We start from the raw sequence: 20364 nt of genomic DNA, 5'->3' as shown, positions 1-20364 counted from the left end.
AAATCTTTGCTGTCAAGTTAAATCAGACCCACAGCGACCCTATAGGGCTGAGTAGAACTACCCTTAGGATTTTTGAGACTGTGACTCTTTATAGAAGCAGACTATCACATCTTTCTCCCATGGAGTGGCTGGTGGGATCCCAGCAAGCACTGTAATCACTGTGCCACCAGGCGTCTTCTAGTATGAAGCATAACTATTTTATTTTACTTATTTATACATTGTTCTAAGCTGGTATAAATTCTTAGCTGAGTTCTTGAGTTTTTCAGGGAGACAAGCACATCAAAATTAAGTAGCAGTAATTTGTTCCATCCCTTTATATATTCGTTTTCATGTCTAACTGCATAGAGCTACACTTTGTGCAAAGTACCAGCATCAATAATGGTGACTCTTGCTTTACTTTCTACTATAAGGGTGATGTTCTTTCTGGAGTTGCACTTATTTTTGCTAAGAGCTGTCGAGTCTGCCCTGACTTATACAAACCCTATATAGGATTTGCAAGCCTGGAGATCTTCAGGAGCAGAAAGCGTCATCTTTCTCCCATGGAGGGATTGGTGAGCTGGAATTGCCAACCTTGTGGTTTGCAGTCCATTGCTTATCCTACAGAGAGTTTCACTATTAAGCTTAATATTAGTTGTTAGATTAAAATTTATATTTGTAGGGTTTGTGTATGTGTGTGTGTGTTAAGGGGTTATTATTTTACTAAAAACTTGAGTGTTCAGTTTTTATTACAAGAAATGATTGACTTTTAACAAGAAGATAGTGTGATTTTATGCCTTTTGATTTAATAGTTTGATAAAGTCATTGAATCAAAGTTGGTTGTCATAAATCTGATTTGACTCAAAAGGTTAGAAACAAAAAAGAAGGATCTGTAGTTGGATAAATATGGCATGGGTGACAGAAATGATGCTGGGGATCAAATTATAGAATTTGGCAAGACCAATGACTTCTTCATTGCAAATACCCTTTTAAACAACATAAAATATGACTATACACATGGACTTTGTCAGATTGAATACACAGAAATCAAATTGACTACATTTGTGGAAAGAGACTGTGGAAAAGCCAAAGCAAGGCGAGGGGCAGACTGTGGAACACACCATCAATTGCTCATAGGCAAATTCCAGCTGAAGCTAAAGGAAATTAAGACAAATCCACAGGAATAAAAATATGACCATGAACCTAGCCCACCTGAATTAGATCATATGAAGAACAGATTTGATGTATTAGACAATAATGACCTAAGATAAGAAGAGTTATGGGATGACAGAAGAACATCATACAGAAAGAAAGCACAAAGTCATTAAGAAGACAAAAAAGAAGAAAGACCAAAATGGATGTCAAAAGAGAATCTGAAACTTGCTCTCCAATGTAGAGATGCTAAAGCAAATGGAAGAAGTGAGGAGGTAAAATTGCTGAACAGAAAATGTAAGAGGGCAGCGTGAGAACACAGAGTTAACAATTATAATGAAATGTGGAAAGACCTGGAGTTGAGAAAAACAAAAGAAAAGAACATACTCAGCATCGCTCAAGGTGAAAGAACTGAAGAAAAAGTTCAAGCCTTGACTCGAAATATTGAAAGATTCTATAGGCAAAATATTGAATGATGCAGAAGGCATCAAAAGAAAATGGAAGGAATACACAGAGTCACTGTACCAAAAAGAAATGATCAGTGTTCAACCATTTCAAGAGGTAGCATATAAGCAAGAGTTTATAGCATAATAAGCTGGAGCGTCAAGAGAAAAAGAGGAAGACCCCCAACAAGATGGATTGGCCAAGTGGCAGCAGCATCCATGGACTCAAGCGTGGCAACAGTAGTGAGGTTGGCCCAGGATTGGGCAGAGTTTCGTTCTGCTGTGTATAAGGTTGCTATGAGTTGGTACCGACTCGATGGCACCTAACAACAACAACTACAATAGCGTAGTAGTTATGAGTTGGGTTGCCAACCTCAAGGTCAGCAGTTCGAAACTACCAGTGATTCTGCGGGAGAAAGGTGAGGCATTCTACCTCTATAAAGATTTACAGCCTTGGAAACCCTGTGAAGGGTCACTATGAGTCAGAACCGACTCCACGGTACTTACCAATGATACTGAAGGAAGAAGTTCATGGTGCACTAAGGGCATTGGCAAACAAGACTCCAGGAATCGGTGGAATACCAGTTGCAATCGTTCACCAAACTGATGTAGCATTGTAAACACTCACTCATCAATATCAAGAAATTTGGAAGACAGTACCTGGCCAATTGATTGGAAGAGATCCATATTTGTGCCCATTCCAAAAAGCAGTGAATCAACAGAATGCAGAAATCATTGGACTATATCATTAATATCACGTGTAAGTAAAACTTTTGCTAACGATTATTTTTAAATGACTACAACAGTATCTTGATAGGAACTGTCAGAAGTTCAAGCTGGATTCAGACGAGGCTATAAAATGAAGGATATCATTGCTGACATCAAGTGGATCTTGGTTCAATGCATCATCTACCAGAAAGCTATCTACCTGTGCCTTAGTGACTACACAAAGGCTTTGATTGTGTGGATCATGACAAACTATGGACAACATTGTGGAGAATGAGTAGTCCAGAGCACGTAATTGTGCTCATGAGGAACCTATATAAAAACCAAGAGGCAGTTGTTCAAACAGAACAAGGGGACACGGAATGTCTTAAAGTTAGGAATGGTGTGCACCAGCATTACATTTTTTCACCATACTTATTCAATCTGTATACTGAACCAATGATTTGAGAAGCTGGGTTTTTTGAAGAAGAATTAGGCATCAGGATTAGAAGAAGACTCATTAACTACCCTCAATATGCAAATGATACAAGCTTGCTTGCTGAAAGTGAAAGAGGACTTAAATTACTTACTGAGGAACATCAAAGACCAGAGCCTTTAGTATGGGTGGTACCACAATGTCAAGACAACAAAAATCCTCACCAATGGATCAACAAATAACATCAAGATAAATGGAGAACAGATTGAAGTTGTCAAATACTTCCTTTTTGCTCAGCTCAGCTATTAGCACTTCTGGAAACAGCAGTCAGAAATCAAATGATGTATTACATTAGGCAAATCCGCTGCACAAGACTGCTTTAAAAGTATTCAAGAACAAAGATTTCAGTTTGAGAACTAAGGTGCACCTGACCCAAGCAATGGTATTTTCAATAACCTCATATGCATGTGAAAGTTGGACAGGGAATAAGGAAGACCTTAGAGGAATTGTTGCATTTGAGTTATGAGGTTGGAAGAGACTATTAAAAGCCCCATGGGCTGCCAAAAGAACAAATACATTTGTGTTGATTTAGAAGAAGCACAACCAGAGTGCTCCTTAGAAGCCAGGATGGCCAGACTTCATCTCTGACACTTCAGACATATTATTAGGAGAGGGACATCGTGCTTGGTTAAATGGAGGGTCAGCGAAAAAGAGGACGACCCTCAACAAATTGGATTGGCACACCAGGGCCAGCAATGAGCTGAAACATAGCAACGACTGTGAGATTAGCATAGGATCTAACAGTGTTTTGTTCTGTTGTGCATAAGGTCGCTATGAATCAGTACCAAATTGACAGCACCTACCAACATAACAACAACAAAAATGGACTCCGTGTGTGGCACTGTAGGATCAGCACTGGACTTTGAACTACAAGGTCAGCAGTTCAAAACCATCAGCTGCTCCTTGGAAACCCTATACAGATTCCCTATGAATGGAAATCGACTCCACAGCACTTAACAACAACAATGGACTGAGAAATGCTTTATATTTCATAAAGTGGTTAAGAAATTTCAGGACTTATGTATTCTTATGGAAAGAAAATGATTGTATGCTATAAGTTTCAGGATGAGAAAGACAATATATCTTCTGATACTGAAATGTCCGGGAGGACTTTATCATCCACCTCTCCTAGCCATGTCTCCATTTATTCATCCACAAAAGGTTTGAGTCCAGAAAGGGATACCGTTCTAGTAAACATGACTCACTTATCAACGTGGTTAGGTTCCAAAGACCAGGTTGTTATGTAAAAAATGATTGTACGTGAAAACAGAGAATGACCACCACATCAGATGCAGTCAAAATAGACAACTACATCCTTCCATAACTGCCAAACCATGAGGATCACGATCCAGCCAAGAAGACACATAACCTCTAGTTCCACAGTCAGCGTTAATCTCGTCTCCCACCTTGGCATCGTTCATTACTGCCAGACATTCATCCAGAATTGAAAAGTAGTCAGACAATAGACTTATTTTACTATTGTCCTATCACAAACTGCTAAATCATGAGGTATTCGATGAGTGAGGAGTATGTTATTATACCCAAGATGAGTCAAGTTGCATTTTTGTTTTAAATGAGCTCTGAGACGTTCAGAGTTCAGTCAGCACGAAAAGTAAGGGCAACCAGTTCCAGCTCACCCAGAGTACACCAGCTGGCAAGCATCTTTCTTTCTTCCCTTTTAAAACTTCATTCCCTAAGCTAGGAACATTTCTTTGTGTATGTTCAGGATCAAATAGCATCCAAATATGCTTCTGATTTTTCACTTTTATAATTGAAAAGATTTTGGTGGAAGGTTTTTGTATTTTTCTGCCCTTAATTGCTTCAATATGGAAGGTTCTCTGTTGGCAGATCAAAATGGCAGATGTCTTTTAATGCCCTGCCATTTTCGCTTGTGTAAATAATTATGTTCCTTTTCTGCCTGAAATTCGTTGCTGCAGTTTATCCCACACAGATTATCTGGAACATTTCCTCCCCAATACCAGTAAACCAACAACAGAAGTGCGTCTTCTTCGTGGATCACAGCATTATTCTCTCAGAATTCTCTGTGGTCACTGGTTTAACTAACTCCAGGACCTTTCAAAATATCCTAATGATCCTAAATGTTTATGTCCACTTAATTCGTAAATGCTTGTTGTCGTGTGCTGTTGAATTGGATTTTGACGAAATAACTGCCCTGCAGTAGTTTCTAGGCTGCAGTGTTTATGGGGCCAGATTGTCAGATCTTTCTCCTTCAGAGGTCCTGGATGGGTTTGAACCATCCAACTTTCAGTTAGCAACTGTGTGCTTAACTGTTGCTATGAGGGCTCCTAATTCCTAAGTCGTTTTCTTTAAATACCTTTATTTCTTAAAATAAGAAATCCTCTTTCTCCCTTTGTATCATAGCACCAAGGAGAAAGTCACCCTCACATAAAATTGGGGAGAGAGTCCATTCTGAAGGATGTAGTAAAAGAGAACACTGGGAACATTAATTAATGCCAGTGAACAGTACACACTTAGATAGATGCCTTCCCTACACATGTGTGGATTGCAAATCTACACACAGGCAATTGTTCCTCCTCTGTCACTCATCATTCTGCTCCAGTTTGCAGATCATTGACTACACCTGGTATCAGAGTCTTTTATTACAAGATCATGATCATGTTAAACAGGCACCCTTTCATAGGTCTTCCTGCCACAAAATTCTTAGATTCCTAGGAAAAACTCTGAGACCTGCATCTAAACAGGGACTGTGGACTTAGTTGTTTGCACCGGGATTTAGTTAGAGGCAGTGATGGGAAAGAATGTCTCTCTGATGTCTGATGTCTTTCTTATTTTACATTGGAGAAATATGGGGAATGCCGTGTGCCGTGGAGTTGGTTCCAATTCATAGTGACTCAATATAGAGTTTCCAAGAGGCAGCTGGTAGGTTTGAACTGCCAACCTACAGCGCCACAGTCCAGTGTCTATCCTTCAGCGCCACACCAGGACTCTATTTGGTAAATAGGAACCAAAGTAATTGACATGCAAAAATACTAGGGTTCCAGAGTCAGCTGTGTGCTAATAAAAACACAGTGAAACCTTAGAGGAGTTTGAAACCTAGCCATGTTTGGATTTTAGCATTATCTTCAGCTATTCTTGTTTGTTTCTCAGCTCCTTTCCTATAAGTGCACTCATAATTTCAGCTCATTGTTTGAAAAATGACTTGGCATAAGGTATGTGAAAATAACAAGGATGGCTTGCATATATTAGCTGCTCCAAACATGTTGCTTAGTTGAATCTGACTCTACCTAAATAATAAAGAAATAATGACATTAAAGGGGAACAAGGTAGCTCTTTAGCATAATCACTGGACTGCAAACCATAAGGTCGGCAGTTCGAGCCCACCAGCCTCTCCGGGAGAGAAAGATGAGACTTTCTGCTCCTGCAAAGATTTACAGCCTCAGAAACCCTGTACAGGGTTGCTATGAATTGGAATCGACTTGACGGCACTTAGCAATAATGAGATTTTTAAATTGAAGCATTGAACAGGAAGAAAATTTACACTATAGATGCGGGTGGTCTTGGTTTGGTCATGTTCACAGTGTGCAGTGGAAGAAGATGGATGCAAACTAAAAAGAATCAGTAAAGTCTGACTCTGGTGGGAAAACCAGGTGATGCTGGGAAGTCCTGAAGGTAATATCATTCAATCAGTCATTCTTTCAGCACATAAACCACTATTAAATATACAAAGATAAATGGAACAAGGACTCTGCCATCAAGGAGCTTACTATCGGGTATAGAAGACAGACATTCTAACAATCACCAAGCACTGTGATGGGGGACAGAGGTGTTACTGGGGGTATAAATGATGAAACTGTCAACTACTGACCAAAAGGTTGGTTGCTTGAGTCCATCCATAGATACCTAGAAAGAAAGACCTGCTGACTTGTTTCATCAAAGCCACAGCTTTGAAAACTCTTGGAGTGTAGTCTTACTCAGCACACATGGGGTCACCAATAGCTGGAACCAACCCAACAGCAACGAACAACAGCAAAAATGTTTCCAAGATTATTAAAACTTAAGTGTCCATCAAGACACTGGAAACACTATATACATATTTCACATTGGTGCATACATATTTTTCCTATTATCCTGATCGAGTTTTTGTCACAGTTGTAGAGTATGTGGAATAGAACCGGGGGAAAGCAACTAAACAATGATCATTCCACTAGTGGCTGCTAACAGTCTTCAAGTGTGCAGGGAAGTGTTAATGAAGTGAGAGATCTACTTTTTCTCTGAGATTAGAGCAGAAATGGTAGAATAGAGAGATTTGAGTTCGAAGTGAACAAACGTTCTCTCCGGCAGTAGGGGCTATGACTTTCATTGCTGTGCCTCAGTCCCTTTATCCCTTTATTCACCATGTTTGGGTTGAATGCCGGAACTGGTACCCCTGACCCTAGCGATATCCACAGAGGGGCTAGTTCGGCCTAGAGTCTCAGGAGAGAAACCCACATTCAATGCAGCCATGTCAGCCTTGCGGGCTACAGTGCCTCTGATCAGGCCAAGCAATGGGGAAGCTTTAGCTTCGAAGGAGAGAAGAGCAGGGAAGAGGAGTGACATGCACGTGAGATCATCTTTAGGGCTATTGGGAAGCTGCCGTGTTGTTGTTGTTAGTTGTCATCGAGCCAGTTCCAACTCATGGAGACACCATTGAGTGCAGGGCAGAACCACGCTTGATAACGGTTTCAGGGTTGTGGCCTTTTGGAAGCAACAGGCCCTTCTTCCCGAGTACCTCTGTGTGAGTTTGGACCACCCAACCTTTTGGGTACTAGTCCAGCACTTAACCAGTTGTGCCATCCAGAGACTCCTAGGGTAACGGATCCAACCCTCTCTCCTGCCCCATCTGAGAGCTGAACACGTGCACCCTTTACTGATGCTGTTGTTGTAAAGTGCCGTGGAGTCAGTTTCTGACTCATAGTGACCCTGTACAGGGTTTCCGAGGCTGTAAATCTTTACGAGAGCAGAAAGTCTCATCTTTCTCCCGCGGAGCAGCTGGTAGTTTCGAACTGCTGACCTTGTGGTTCGCAGACCGATTCGTAACCACTACACTAGCAGAGCTCCTTCTCTTTACTGATAGGTGCCTTCTTTTCAAGTCTGTAATGTACAGAGGTGACAATGCCCTAGGCTGCTCTATTGTTTTCCCCCAACTTTATTTGGGAGTGGGGGTGGGTCTTAAGCAAATTCCATGCACAGTGTAGCCTATTGAGGAGTACTTTCCATCAGAATGCCCCGCTTTGGTGTCAGTTTGATGTATCCGTCCTTTGGACTTTGTCACCATCATCATAACCCACATGTTCACAACTCACAACTGATGTCATAGAGAAAACTGTTGTTAGTGTAATGACAAAGGATACAGGTAAGGCTAGCAGGTGATTAGAAAGGCATGGTGCAGGCATAAACATTCAAAACCTGAATTTATTTTCCCACTAACAGAAGCAATACAATTTCAGCATGACATATACTGTAGTTAATGGCGCCATTCACAAGTTCTTAACCTAAATGGGGGGCGGAGGGTGAATAGAATCACTTACATATTTGTTGCCAGCAATGAGAATGTCTGATGTCAGGATGAAAAACCAGGGTGCTTGAAAAAATGTTGCCAAGATTGAAGAGAAAGGACTATTTTCTTAGTCCTGGATGATAAGTCCTCAGTTTGGCCAATTTTGTTCAAATTACGATGACATTTCCAAGAATTCACTTTCCTCTCTTTGCCAATAAGTTTCTCTTCCTCATTTATCTCCTCCTCAAAGAGTAATGCTTCCAGAAAAGAATGAGTATTTACTGAGCATCTCCAACCCACTGGCTCTGTGCTAAATCCCTTCATGAGTGGACTCGAACCCTAGCAATCTTGAGTTTCATAGTGGTGAATATAGAAGGTCAAGACATTTACAAAGTAAGGAATATCTGTCATCACCACATAGTATGGAGAAGATTCAGGATTTAAGAGCAGGTCGGATTGACACCAACGACTAGGAGGTTTGATCTTTGGAAAAGGAGTTAAGAAATCTCTTGATGGAAAATTTTTCATTCATAGACTATTTGTCATTTTTCAACAAGTCTGATGCTTCCCTGGAAATGTGTCCTTGCTGACTCTTGTCTTCCTGGGATCACCCGACAACCTCGGGAGTACATGTGTGTACCCAGATTGAGCCATTTTACTCAAAGATGGATGTGCAGAGACCAAGATTCAAATGAAATTTGAGGATGCAAATTTGGTTCCTACTAAAGGAGTCCTAGCAGTTGCCCCTGGGAAACCCAATACAGGATCGTTATGAATCAGAACCAACTTGATGGCACTTAACAACAGCAACAACAAAGGATACCTGTTGGTGCTGTGGATTAGGTATTAAACTGCTAACTCCAAGGTCAGTGGTTCAAACCCACCAGCCTCTCTGCAGCAGAGAGATGACAGTTGCAGAAACCCTATCTGAGACAGAGTCAACTCAGTGGCAGTATGTTCGATTTTTTTTTTTCCGTTTAAGAAGAGAAAGAAGCCCTGTGGCACAATGGATAAGTGTCAGTTTGAAATTTCTCAGCAGATCCCTGGGAGAAAGACCCAGCAATTTTCTCCTGTAAAGACTGTTGTTATTGTTTCGAGGAGCAGCTGATAGGTTTGAACTTCCAACCTTGTGGTTAGAAGTCCAGTACTTATTTTACAGCACCATACCAGGAAGATCACAGCCTAGAAAACTCTATGGATTTTCTGTCTTCTAGGAGTCCTGATATGGCACTATGGGCTAATGCACTGGACTACAAAGTAGGTTTTATCCAGAAGGTTGATGGTTCAAACTCATCAGCGACTCCATGGTAACCCTATACAGAGTCACTATGGGTTGGAACCAACTCAACAGAACTTAACAACAACAACAAAAGGTCACTAAGTATGGAAATGGAGCCCAGGCCATACAACTGTAAAGAGAGGCTATGTTTGTTGTTATGAGTTTGTGTCTTTCCCCAGTTGTGTTTGATTTTGGTTTTCCATGTACTTCCTGCCAACAACAGCTCTGCCTTTGAGAGCAGGATCAATAATCAAGATGATGCTCACAGGTATAGACATTGAATCCTCAGAAACGCCCAGTGGGTGCTACTGAGGCCACTCATGTGTGGAAGAGAAATGGCTTCTTTCTTCCATTGACTTAGTCGAGCAACAAAGACCACCTCAGTGCTGAGTCAGGCTCCCACTCCCAGTGAAGAGCTCAGTACTAGAGTCTCAAGTTTTCTGTACGTTGGTAACTTGAGCCCTCTTGGAGCCCAGTACAGATGACAATTACTTGCTTCTATCATGTCACTTGATTCCAGTAACAACCCTGAGAAGCTGCTTTGACAGTTGTAAAATCCAGTCCCCTCATTTTACAGATGAGCAACCTAGCCTCCTAAGAGGACTGGTAACTTCGCCAAAGCATCCAGTTTGTATTTGTCCAAGCAGAGACTCTCGGTTCCTTCTGTCCTGTCTCTTCAGCTAATCTTGAAATCCATATGTGAAGCATGGTTTTCTAGAAGATGCTCCTGGATTGTAAGTGGGTCCATCAGCTGGGCATTTTGAGGAATGTTCAAGTCATTGTTTCAATGTGTCTGTTCAGAATCTGAAACATCTTGAATTGCCTTGCTGGCGATGTGCTCAGTTCTGTGTTGTCCCTTTATCTGTGTTATTCCCTTTACATGTAAGTCAGCCGGCTTAGACTGGAGGTACCATGGACATCACAAGGCAGAATTGATTTTAAATTATGGTGTCCGCAACTTAAGCACCCAGTCATTACCTCGTGTCTCACCTTATCACTAGGCATAACAAGGAGGACCCAATAGATAAAGTACATGTTCTATTGGAGATGCCACCTGGGTAAGCTTACCCAATAAACGAGGTAAGCATGGACTAACTTGTGCTTACTTACTAATCTGTAGTGTTCAGTTTCACATGCTTGTCAATATATGTGAAAGTGTTCACTACAGGTTAGTAAGTAAGCACAAGCATGCCCATGTTTACCTTACTTAAGGGATTGTACATTTGAGGAAGAGTTTTAGCTTCTGTAGGAAGGTGCCGTGTGGTTGGGAGAGAACCAATGCCAGCCATAGCTAAAAACAGAATCTTACATGTGAAAAAAGTTGAAGTTTTTCACCATAGATTAGTAAGCAAGCACAAGTAAGCCCGTGTTTATGTTATTGGGTAATCCTCCACTACGCCATCCATGTCCAGGAGGTATATTTGACTAAGTAATTTGATGAATTTGCTTGTCTTCTGACATATTTAATATTCATTTGTATTCATGATGGCATTGGAGGCTTTTCATCTCTTTAAAATGGTAGTTGATGCAGTATGGGGGCGAGTAGAAGTGGGGATCAAACCACACCCCCAACACTGTCAGAGGGGATAACACAACTGTGATCCCAGGCTTTGCAATGACAGCTGCAGACAAGTAGGCCGGAGGGTTGATGTCACTGAAGGAGGAGGGGCCACTAAGGCAATGACATCACTGGTAACTCAGCTCCAACACTCCTTTGCCCTCCATCACCAGCCAGTGCTCCACCTTGGCCAATGGGAGAGCAGGGAGCTGTGGGAGCCACAGGGGGCAGAGCCTGGCTAGATTGCTCCACCCACAGGGGCTGCCCTGCTCACAGGTGACACCCTGAGTTACCACAGTGGGTGACACCATCCTAGTTCCTCCACTAGGGAGATGCCACTTTTTATTTGTAAACACTTGATGTGAACTCAAAGCAATCTATAAGAAAAAAAATAACTTCTTTTCAAACAATGTATTGTCTTGTTGCTGTTTAGTACTGCTTGGTGTGGCCCAGTTCACGGTCACTCCGCATATAAGATGCCTGAAGAATGGCTTGTGAGTTAGAACTACCAGCCTTTGCATTAGCAATCCAGTGCTTATCCTTCTGTGCCACACCAGAACTTCATGGACCTACAAGTTTTGTTGTTTTTCATTGCTCAGTGTGGAACAATGGTATCACCTGGAAATCATTAAGGAGTGGGATTGTCAGTTAGCATTTATTTGATCATAGTTTATAGAAATTTCCCCATTTCTAAGAGCAATCTAGACTCCCAGTGTGGTACCGCAGGATCAGCACTGGACTGTGAGCCATAAGGTTGGCAGTTCAAACCCATCAGCTGTAACTTGGAAGCCCTATACAGGGTTGCTATGAGTCAGAATTGACTAGGAATCACTTAACAACCATAAAGAGCAATGTGGAATCCTGGTTTGGCACTGGACTGCAAGATCAGTTTGAACTGCAAGGTCAGTGGTTCAAATCCACCAGCTGGTCCTCAGAAACCCTTGCTATGAGTCGGAACTGACTCAATAACACTAAACAAAAACAATGACACAAAGAGCAATGTGTGTGTCATACATGCAAAACTCAAACTATAGAATTGAGGTCATAGCTGTACTGCCATGCTTTGATCAATACATTGCTGGTGGGTTTGAACCACTGACGTTGTGGTTTGTGGTCCAAGCTGATCCTATATATAAAATAGTTGTTGGTTGTTGTTGTGTTGTTGTTAAGTGCCATTGAGTAGGTTCTGACTCATAGCAATCCTGTACAGGGTTTCTGAGGAATGACAGGTTTCAAGTCCTCTCCTAGTGTGGTGCTGTAGGGTAAGCACTACACTGTCAACCTCAAGCTAACTGCAAGGTTGACAGTTCAAACCCACCAGCTACTCCTTGGGAACCCTATATAGACTTGCTATGAGTCAGAACCAACTCTACAACTCTTAATATCAACAACAATGAAAAACACTCACAATGTCTACTGCTTAATAATATGTGTGTTTTCCCAGGGAAAAAAAGGCCAGGGGAAATATATTTGCTTGGTAGAGTAGTGCAGACACCATGTCAAGGAAGCTTTTTGTAGATCCAGGCTATGAAAAATTGAGAAAGCCTGATGCACATGAAAGCCAACATCTGGAATTTTGGTTAAACTTTTCCCCGAGTGCAGCCATGCCATTTGTTCAGTAAATACTTTCTGTGTGTCTGCTGTGTGTCAGGCACTGGAGAAAAGGGAATGAATCAGCAAAACACCTCTTCTCAAGAAACTCATCATCTGGTAGAGGTTGAGGTGGTAATGGAAGACCCCAGTGGGACACAGGTGTGTGAGGGGTGTGTAGGGTTATCACAAAGAAGCAATAAGAGCGAACCAGGGAGGCTGCCCTGAAGAAATGAATTTTGAGTTCAATTTCGACCCTTGGAAAGTTCACCTATCACCAAATAAGGAAGAGTTAATGGCAGGAGAGTAAGGGGTATAAGGTGCATGCAAGAGCGTGGCGTGCTTGGAGAACAGAAGATAGTTTTTCATGTCAGGCTGGACTGGTATATGGGGGAAGGGGCAAGGTGTGAGCCCGGAGGGCAAGGAAATATCTACTGTTGGTTTCTTGTTGTTGTTAAGTATTGTTGAATTGGTTCCAACTCATAGTGACCCTGTATAGTGTTTCCAAGGAGCAGTTGGAGGGTTTGAACTGCTGACCTTGTAGTCCAGTGCTTATCCTACAGTGCCACACCAGTACTCCTGTTCAAGGAATGCTTGGTTGGTTGGGTGTGTGATGTCACGTTGATTCTGACTCATAGCGAGCCTATACAGGGTTTCCAATGCTGTGGATCTGAAGGGGAGCAGACAGCCTCCTCTTGCTCCCATGGAATGAGTGGTGACTTTGAACGACTGACTTTGTAGTTAGCAGCCCTACATGTAACCCGCTCTGCCACCAGGCATTATGTAAAAGACTAGGGTATATAAAAGAGTTGTTGGTTGTAGTGTTGTTCTTAGGTGCCATCGAATAGGTTCTGACTCAGCAATGCTGTATAGGGTTTCCCAGGAGTGGCTGGTTAATTTGAACCACCGAACTTGAGGTTAGCAGTCCAGTGCATATTCTACAGTGCCACACCAGTTGTTGGTTGTTGTTGTTGTTGTTAAGTGCTGTCGAGTCAATTCTGACCCACAGCGACCCTGTAGAGAGTTTCCAAGGAGCAGCTGGTGTTGTTGGTTTGTTGTTGTTAAATGCCGCTGAGTCAGTTCCAACCCATAGCGACCCTGCATAGGGTTTCCAAGGAGTGACTGGTGAGTTTGAACCGTTGACCTTGCAGTTCAAACGGCTTTGCAGTCTGGCGTGTTAACCCACAACGCCACACCAGAACTCTAGTGTTGTTGGTTGTTGTTGTTGTTGTTAAGTGCCATCGAGTCGGGTCCGACCCATAGCGACCCTGTACAGGGTTTCCAAGGGTGTAAATCTTTACGGGAGTAGAAAGCCTCATCTTTCTCCCGCGGAGCGGCTGGTAGTTTCGAACCGCTGACCTTAGGGTTTGCAGCCCGATTCGTTGGTAGCTGCCCTCAAATTGGCCTCTACCTCATTGTGAGCCCACCCACAATGGAACCAAATGTCACCCAGTCTAACGCTATCCCCATGATGTGTTTGAACTGCTGGGATCTGTAGGGTTTGCACTACTTGTTTTTCAGAAGTAGATTGCCAGGACTTTCTTCCTAGTCCATTTAAGTCTGAAAGCCCCACTGGGACCTGCTCAGTGTCAGAGCAGCATACAACCCTCCACTGAGAGTCAGGTGATGGCTGCGCATTAAGTGCATTGGCAGGGAATCGAACTCAGGTCTCCCACATGGAAGGCGAGGACTCTACCTCTGCACCCACACTGTACCCAAGGCAAAGTCTGGATTAGGGAGATAACTAGTGGGCTGTTGTGCAGAGGTTGTTGTTGTTGTTGTTAAGTGCCGTCGAGTCAGTTCTGACCCATAGCAACCCAGTACAGGGTTTCCGAGGCTGTAAATCTTTACGGGAGTAGAAAGCCTCATCTTTCTCCCGCGGAGCGGCTGGTAGTTTCGAACCACTGACCTTAAGGTTCGCAGCCCGATTCGTAACCACTACGCTACCAGAGCTGGTAATGTAGAGAACAGAAAAGACTTGGAATCATTTTAAACAGAGGTGTGACGTGGTTAGCTGGTGGGCAGTGGCTTTTGAGTTTCAGTGAAAGCATAGAACTGCTTTTGTTGTTGTTTAGTATTGTCGAGTCGATTCCAACCTATAGCGACCCTGTATAGGGTTTCTGAGGAGCAGCTGGTGAGCTTGAACCACCAACCTTGCAGTTCAAATGACTTTGCAGTCTGATGCATTAGCCCACAGCGCCACACCAGGATTCCTTTTAGGTTGATCCAGTTCTGCTACTTTAAATCATATATTTTCCTTTGTGGCTCATGGATCCACAGTTTAAATAAGGTTTGAAAGCAGACTTGGAGTCTCTCAACGACAAAACAACAAAAACTGGCCAGAGTCTTGCTGTTCTGTCAGGAAATTGCTAACATGAAAGAGAAGCTCACGTCTTACTGTTACTACACGGGGGGATTTCCAAAAGTTCGTGGAAAAATTGTATTATCTTTTCATGTTATTTTTCCATGAACTTTTTGAAGTCTACTTATACATGTATAAAACACAACACTTGTCAGTCCCGATGTACTTCACTGTACAGTTTAGTGATAGCGACAATATTAGTGTGACCCTCACCAATAATTTCTACCGAATTTTCCATCACCATCAAAAGAAAAAGAGAAGACCCCAAGTGAGATGGATTGGCCAACTGGCAGCATCGATGGACTCAAGCGTGGCAACAGTAGTGAGGTTGGCCCAGGATCGGGCAGTGTTTTGTTCTGCTGTGCATAAGGTCGCTATGATACCTAACAACAACAACAACAATAGAAACTCATAAAGCGGAATAACTACTGTTTAGTTTGAAGCTTTCTTTTTCACCCCTCCCATCCCCTTAAACATGTGATCATTTCCTAATGGAGTCCTGGTGTGGCTCTCTAGGATACGCTGCTAACTACAAGGCTGGCTGTTCAAACACACCAGTCATCCCTCAGAAGCCCTATTCAGGGTCATTATGAGTTGATACTGACTGAGTGACACTTAACATCATAGCAGCAACATGGGAGCATATATGATGTAGTTGAGGTCTGTACTTTCTTGTTGTATTTGATTAAGGGGCGAACAACCTTGCAGAAATTGGCGTAGTTAGCGTGCCAATGAAGGCAAGCTGCCAAGTAGAATGGGACCAATTTCTGACTTTTGTTCTGAAATGGAGAGAGATTACTCGTGATCTGATCCTACCTAGTGAATGTGGTGTCTATAGATATTCACATTAAAGAACAAGTGAAGAAGATTGGAGTTGTTAACCTTTTGTGATGAAAAGCATGCCCTCAAATTTGTCAAAGGGAATGGTCTTAATCCAACAGCGTCCCTTATCTTGCCTCTGCCAACAGATAACACAGCAGGTGTGTATGCCCGGCGCGGAGGCTTCAGTCGGCAGAAGCAGGATTTATACCTCTTGCCCATTGTGATCAGTGATGGTGGTATCCCACCCATGAGCAGCACCAACACCCTCACCATCAAGGTCTGCGGCTGTGACATGCACGGGGTGCTGCTCTCCTGCAACGCGGAAGCCTACATCCTCAATGCCGGGCTGAGCACAGGCGCGCTGGTGGCCATCCTGGCCTGCATCGTCATCCTCCTGGGTAAGGCATCTCTCCACACTCCCTCTCCTTGGACCAGGAACATGCTGGGTAGTATGGCTCCAACGTGCACCAAGGAGGAGGTGATTCTGCCTTCCAGGCATTTTGTGGTAGGTATAGTGGACTTCTGGTGTGGCGCTGTAGAATAAGACATGGATGACTAACCTTAAGGTCAGTGGTTCAAACCCACCAACCTCTCCTCTAAAACCCTGTACAGGCAGGGTTTCTATGAGTCACAACCAACTCTAAGGCACTTACCACCAACAGCGGCAGAGCAGGGCAGGGAGAAGGAGCCCCGGGGGACCAGTGGTTAGCTACTTGACTGATAACTGAAAGGTGGGTGGTTTGAAAAGGAAATCTCTCTGTAGAAGAAAGATGTGGCAGTCTCCATCTGCCACATCTGCAGCGTTGGAAACCCTGTGGGGCCGTTCTAGTCTGCCCTCTCTGGTCACTGTGATTTGGAATTGACTTGATGGTAACGAGTTTGGGGTCAGGAAGACAAATTAACCAGCAATTAAAACAGATTTGTTGTTAAGTGCCATCAAGTCGGTTCCAACTCACAGTGACCCAGTATAGGGTTTCTAAGAAGTTAACCTTGCTGTTAGCAGTCCAGTGTTAATCCTGCAGTGCCACACCAGGAACCCCCACCCCATATAATAGCTGTTGTTATTGTTAAGTGCCATTGAATCAGGTCATAGAAACTTGTATAGGGTTTCCAAGGAGCAGCTGGTGTGTTTGAACCACCAACCTTGCAATTAGCTTTCCAGTGCTTAGCCTACAGTGCCACACCCAGGGCAGATATAATGAGCAGATTGTTGGACATCACAGGGCTGAATAGCAGACAGCGTTTACTGGACATTAGACAGACATCAGAGACAATTTTGCAGCAGGAGAGTTTAGGTGGTAGAGACTTGGTGTCTGAGCAAGGGTTTGTGCCCAATGAGGAGAGAGATGGGGGAGAGGCAGAAAGCACAGTCCTGAGGGAGAAGAGAATATGGGAAGGATTGAAGGGACTGTAAGGTCTGCCTGAAGGAAGCTGACCCCGGGCCCTCCTCTGCTCATCCTGCATCATCTGGGTGCATGCCGCAGCTCACGGGGGTCCCAGCAGCTTTGCCTGCACTTTCCACTATGGTAGGTTTCCCCCTTCTTCACTTTGATCCTATCTGTGCTTTTACCTGGATTACCAGCAAAGCTCGGATGCTAACAACACCTTCCACTGCTGGACCTCAGGAATGAGGATCATTTGTTTCATAATCATAGATCTGGTCAGTGAGAAAGCCAGCATTCAAACCCAAGAATGATTGACAGATTGACAGCAAAATCATGCTGTTCCCATCATGTTTAATTCTTCATCGAATGCTTTAATGTAATCTGATTCCATAGACGACAGCAAGGAAGTTCAATTCAGCAACTATTTATTGAGTGCTGCCTGGATGTTAGACCCTAAGGCTGTAGAGATAAAGACAACTCAGCATGATCTCTGTGTTCTGTGAACTCACAGTCTATACAGAAAACGTAGAGGGCAGCCAGACTGGTGAAATCTGTGATGGGGAGGACATGGACCACACGTGGTAGGCCACAGAGCAGTAAGAGCCTGCCTGGCACAGGAAAGTCAAAGAGATCATCCTAGAGATGGTGACATGGGTGTTGGCTGCTTAAACATTTTCTAGTTGGAGTATCTAGGATAGATGAATCTTCTAAGCAGAGAGGACAACATATGAAAGAACCCAGAGAAATGAATAAAATAGTGTTGTTAATTGCTGTCAAGTCAGCTCTGACTCAGAGTGACCTCATGTGCAATGGAAGGAGATGTTGCCTGGTCCCATGCCATCATCATGACCATTGATGCGTCTGAGTCCATTACTGTGACCATATAGTTAGAGTTATTGAGGGGTCCCCTCATTTTTGCTGACCGAAAAACAATGCCCTTCCTAGGATGTGGTCTTTTCTGATGATGTCTCCAAAGCAAGTGATCCAAAATCTCACCATCCTCACTTCTAAGGAACATTCTGGTTGTATGTCTTCTAAGACTGATTTGTTCATTTTCCTGGAAATCCAGGGTCCATTCAGCATTCTTTATCAACATCACAAATCATATGCATTACTTCTCTTTCTGTCTTCCTCTTTCATTGTCCGGCTTTCACACGCTTATGAGGTGGAAGGGAATAAAAAACAAAAAACCTGTGGCTTAGATCAAGCACACTCTAGTCATCCAAGTGACTTCTTTGCTTCTCAAAGCTTTTGAAGAAGTCTTAGATGATTTAATAATCGTTATGATGATGGTACAACTAGGGTCACGTGGGTTCCATGGAGCCCTGTTTGGGGTTGTGATGGGGCACCAGGGAAGGCTTGTATGATAAAAGTTGAGAAAGTGCCACACAAGCAAAGGAAGAGAAAATTAATGGTCCAGCAGAGGTGCCGGCATGGACAAGCCATGACCCTGTTTGTTGTACACTGGGCACCATGTATGGTCCAGGGCAAGCCAACCTTCATCTCTGCATTTCAGAGTGATGCTGAACCCAGTGGGGTGCCCATTCCACTTTTCATACTCAACTCAATCCAGTTGTGTGCATGGGAGAGGTTCCTCATGGATAATGTTGTAGAAGCTTCTGGTGGAGATAGTTGGACTCAGGGAAGTAGACAATAAAGAATTAAGCAGAGTCTGAGCATTCCTTACTTACTCCTCCCAGATTGCCTAAGCTTAAGGGAATCACCTCTCCCAGGGAGGAAATGGGATTCCTTCATCTGGTGTTTCAGCGGATGCTGTTTCCCTATGTTCAAATGAATGGAAGATTTGTTTCCTAAAAGTCTTTATAAACTTCCCTTCATCTCTACTGTGGTCTGAAAAGAGTTTATGCTGTGGTCTGTAAAGACTTTTGCCAAATTCTTGGTAAAATTTCTTATTAAAATAGAGTGATGGTTGTTGGTTATGTGCTGTGGAGCCGGTTCTGACTCATAGTGACCCTCTATAGGGTTTCCGAGGCTGTAAATCTTTCTTGGAGCAGAAAGCCTCAGCTTTCTCCTGAGGAATGTTTGGTAGTTTCAAACTGCTGACCTTCAGGTTAGCAGATTGACTCATAACCACTATGCTACCAGAGCTCCTAAGGTAGAGTTGTTGTTGTGAAGTGCTGTTGAGGCAGTTTGGACTCATGTTGTTGTTGTTGTGAAGTGCCGTCGAGTCGATTCCGACCCATAGCAACCATGTATAGGGTTTCCGAGGAGTGACTGGTGAGATTGAACCGCCGACCTTACAGTTCAAACAGCTTTGCAGTCTGGCGCCTTAACCTACAGCACCACATCAGGATTCATAGCAACCCTGTATAGGGATTCCAAGGAGCAGCTGGTGGGTTTGAACTGCCGACATTGTGGTTCGCAGTCCAGTGTTGATCCTACAGCACACCAGGAGTCCTAATGTAAAGTTGGTTCAGACTCATAGCAAGCCTGTATAAGATTTCCGAGGAGTGGCTGGTGAGCTTGAACTGCCGGCCTTGCTGTTCAAACCAACTTTGCAGTCCAGCACATTAACCCATAGCGCCACTCTCTGAATTCCTGGGGTAGAAAATGAGCAAAAAAGAGGCAGACTCTCAAGGAGCTATATTAACACAGTGGCTACGACAGACTCAAACATGGCAGTGATTGTGAGGATGTCCTGAGACCAGGCAGTGATTCCGTCTCTTGTACACAGGGTTACTGTGAGCTAGAACTGACTAACTGGCACCTAACACCACCAACAAACGTCATCTCCAGACATCTAGAAGAAAGGTTCACCTAGCTTTATGAAAGTGAACTTGGGGTCACTCAATGTGCTCATTCATAAAATGTGGAGAAGCAGTTGCTTTCCTATGTTTAAAAAAAAACCATGCTTAAGGTAGGCAGTTCAAAACTACCAGCTGTTCCGCGGGAGAAAGATGAGGCTTTCTGCTCCCATAAAGATTTACAGCCTCAGAAACCCTGTACAGGGTCACTATGAATCAGAACTGACTCCATGGCACATAACAACAACAACAACAAATAAATATGTAAATATATATGATTGAATTCGAATGCTATATATTTACATATGTATAT

At 43.3% G+C, this 20364-nt stretch overlaps 1 protein-coding gene across 1 annotated transcript in view; it reads left to right on the top strand.

Moving 5' to 3' along the window:
- Positions 1 to 20364, top strand: part of CDH11 (cadherin 11, type 2, OB-cadherin (osteoblast)) — a 220599-nt gene that overhangs the window by 198311 nt on the left and 1924 nt on the right. Inside the window, exon 12 of the mRNA XM_006863584.1 lies at positions 16048 to 16299. Within this exon, the coding sequence (XP_006863646.1) occupies positions 16048 to 16299 (252 nt within the window). The remainder of the gene's footprint in view (positions 1 to 16047; positions 16300 to 20364) is intronic.

Source organism: Chrysochloris asiatica, unplaced genomic scaffold (assembly GCF_000296735.1).
Source record: "Chrysochloris asiatica unplaced genomic scaffold, ChrAsi1.0 scaffold00055, whole genome shotgun sequence".
NCBI lineage: Eukaryota > Metazoa > Chordata > Mammalia > Afrosoricida > Chrysochloridae > Chrysochloris > Chrysochloris asiatica.
This window is presented reverse-complemented; position numbering and strand designations above follow the sequence as displayed.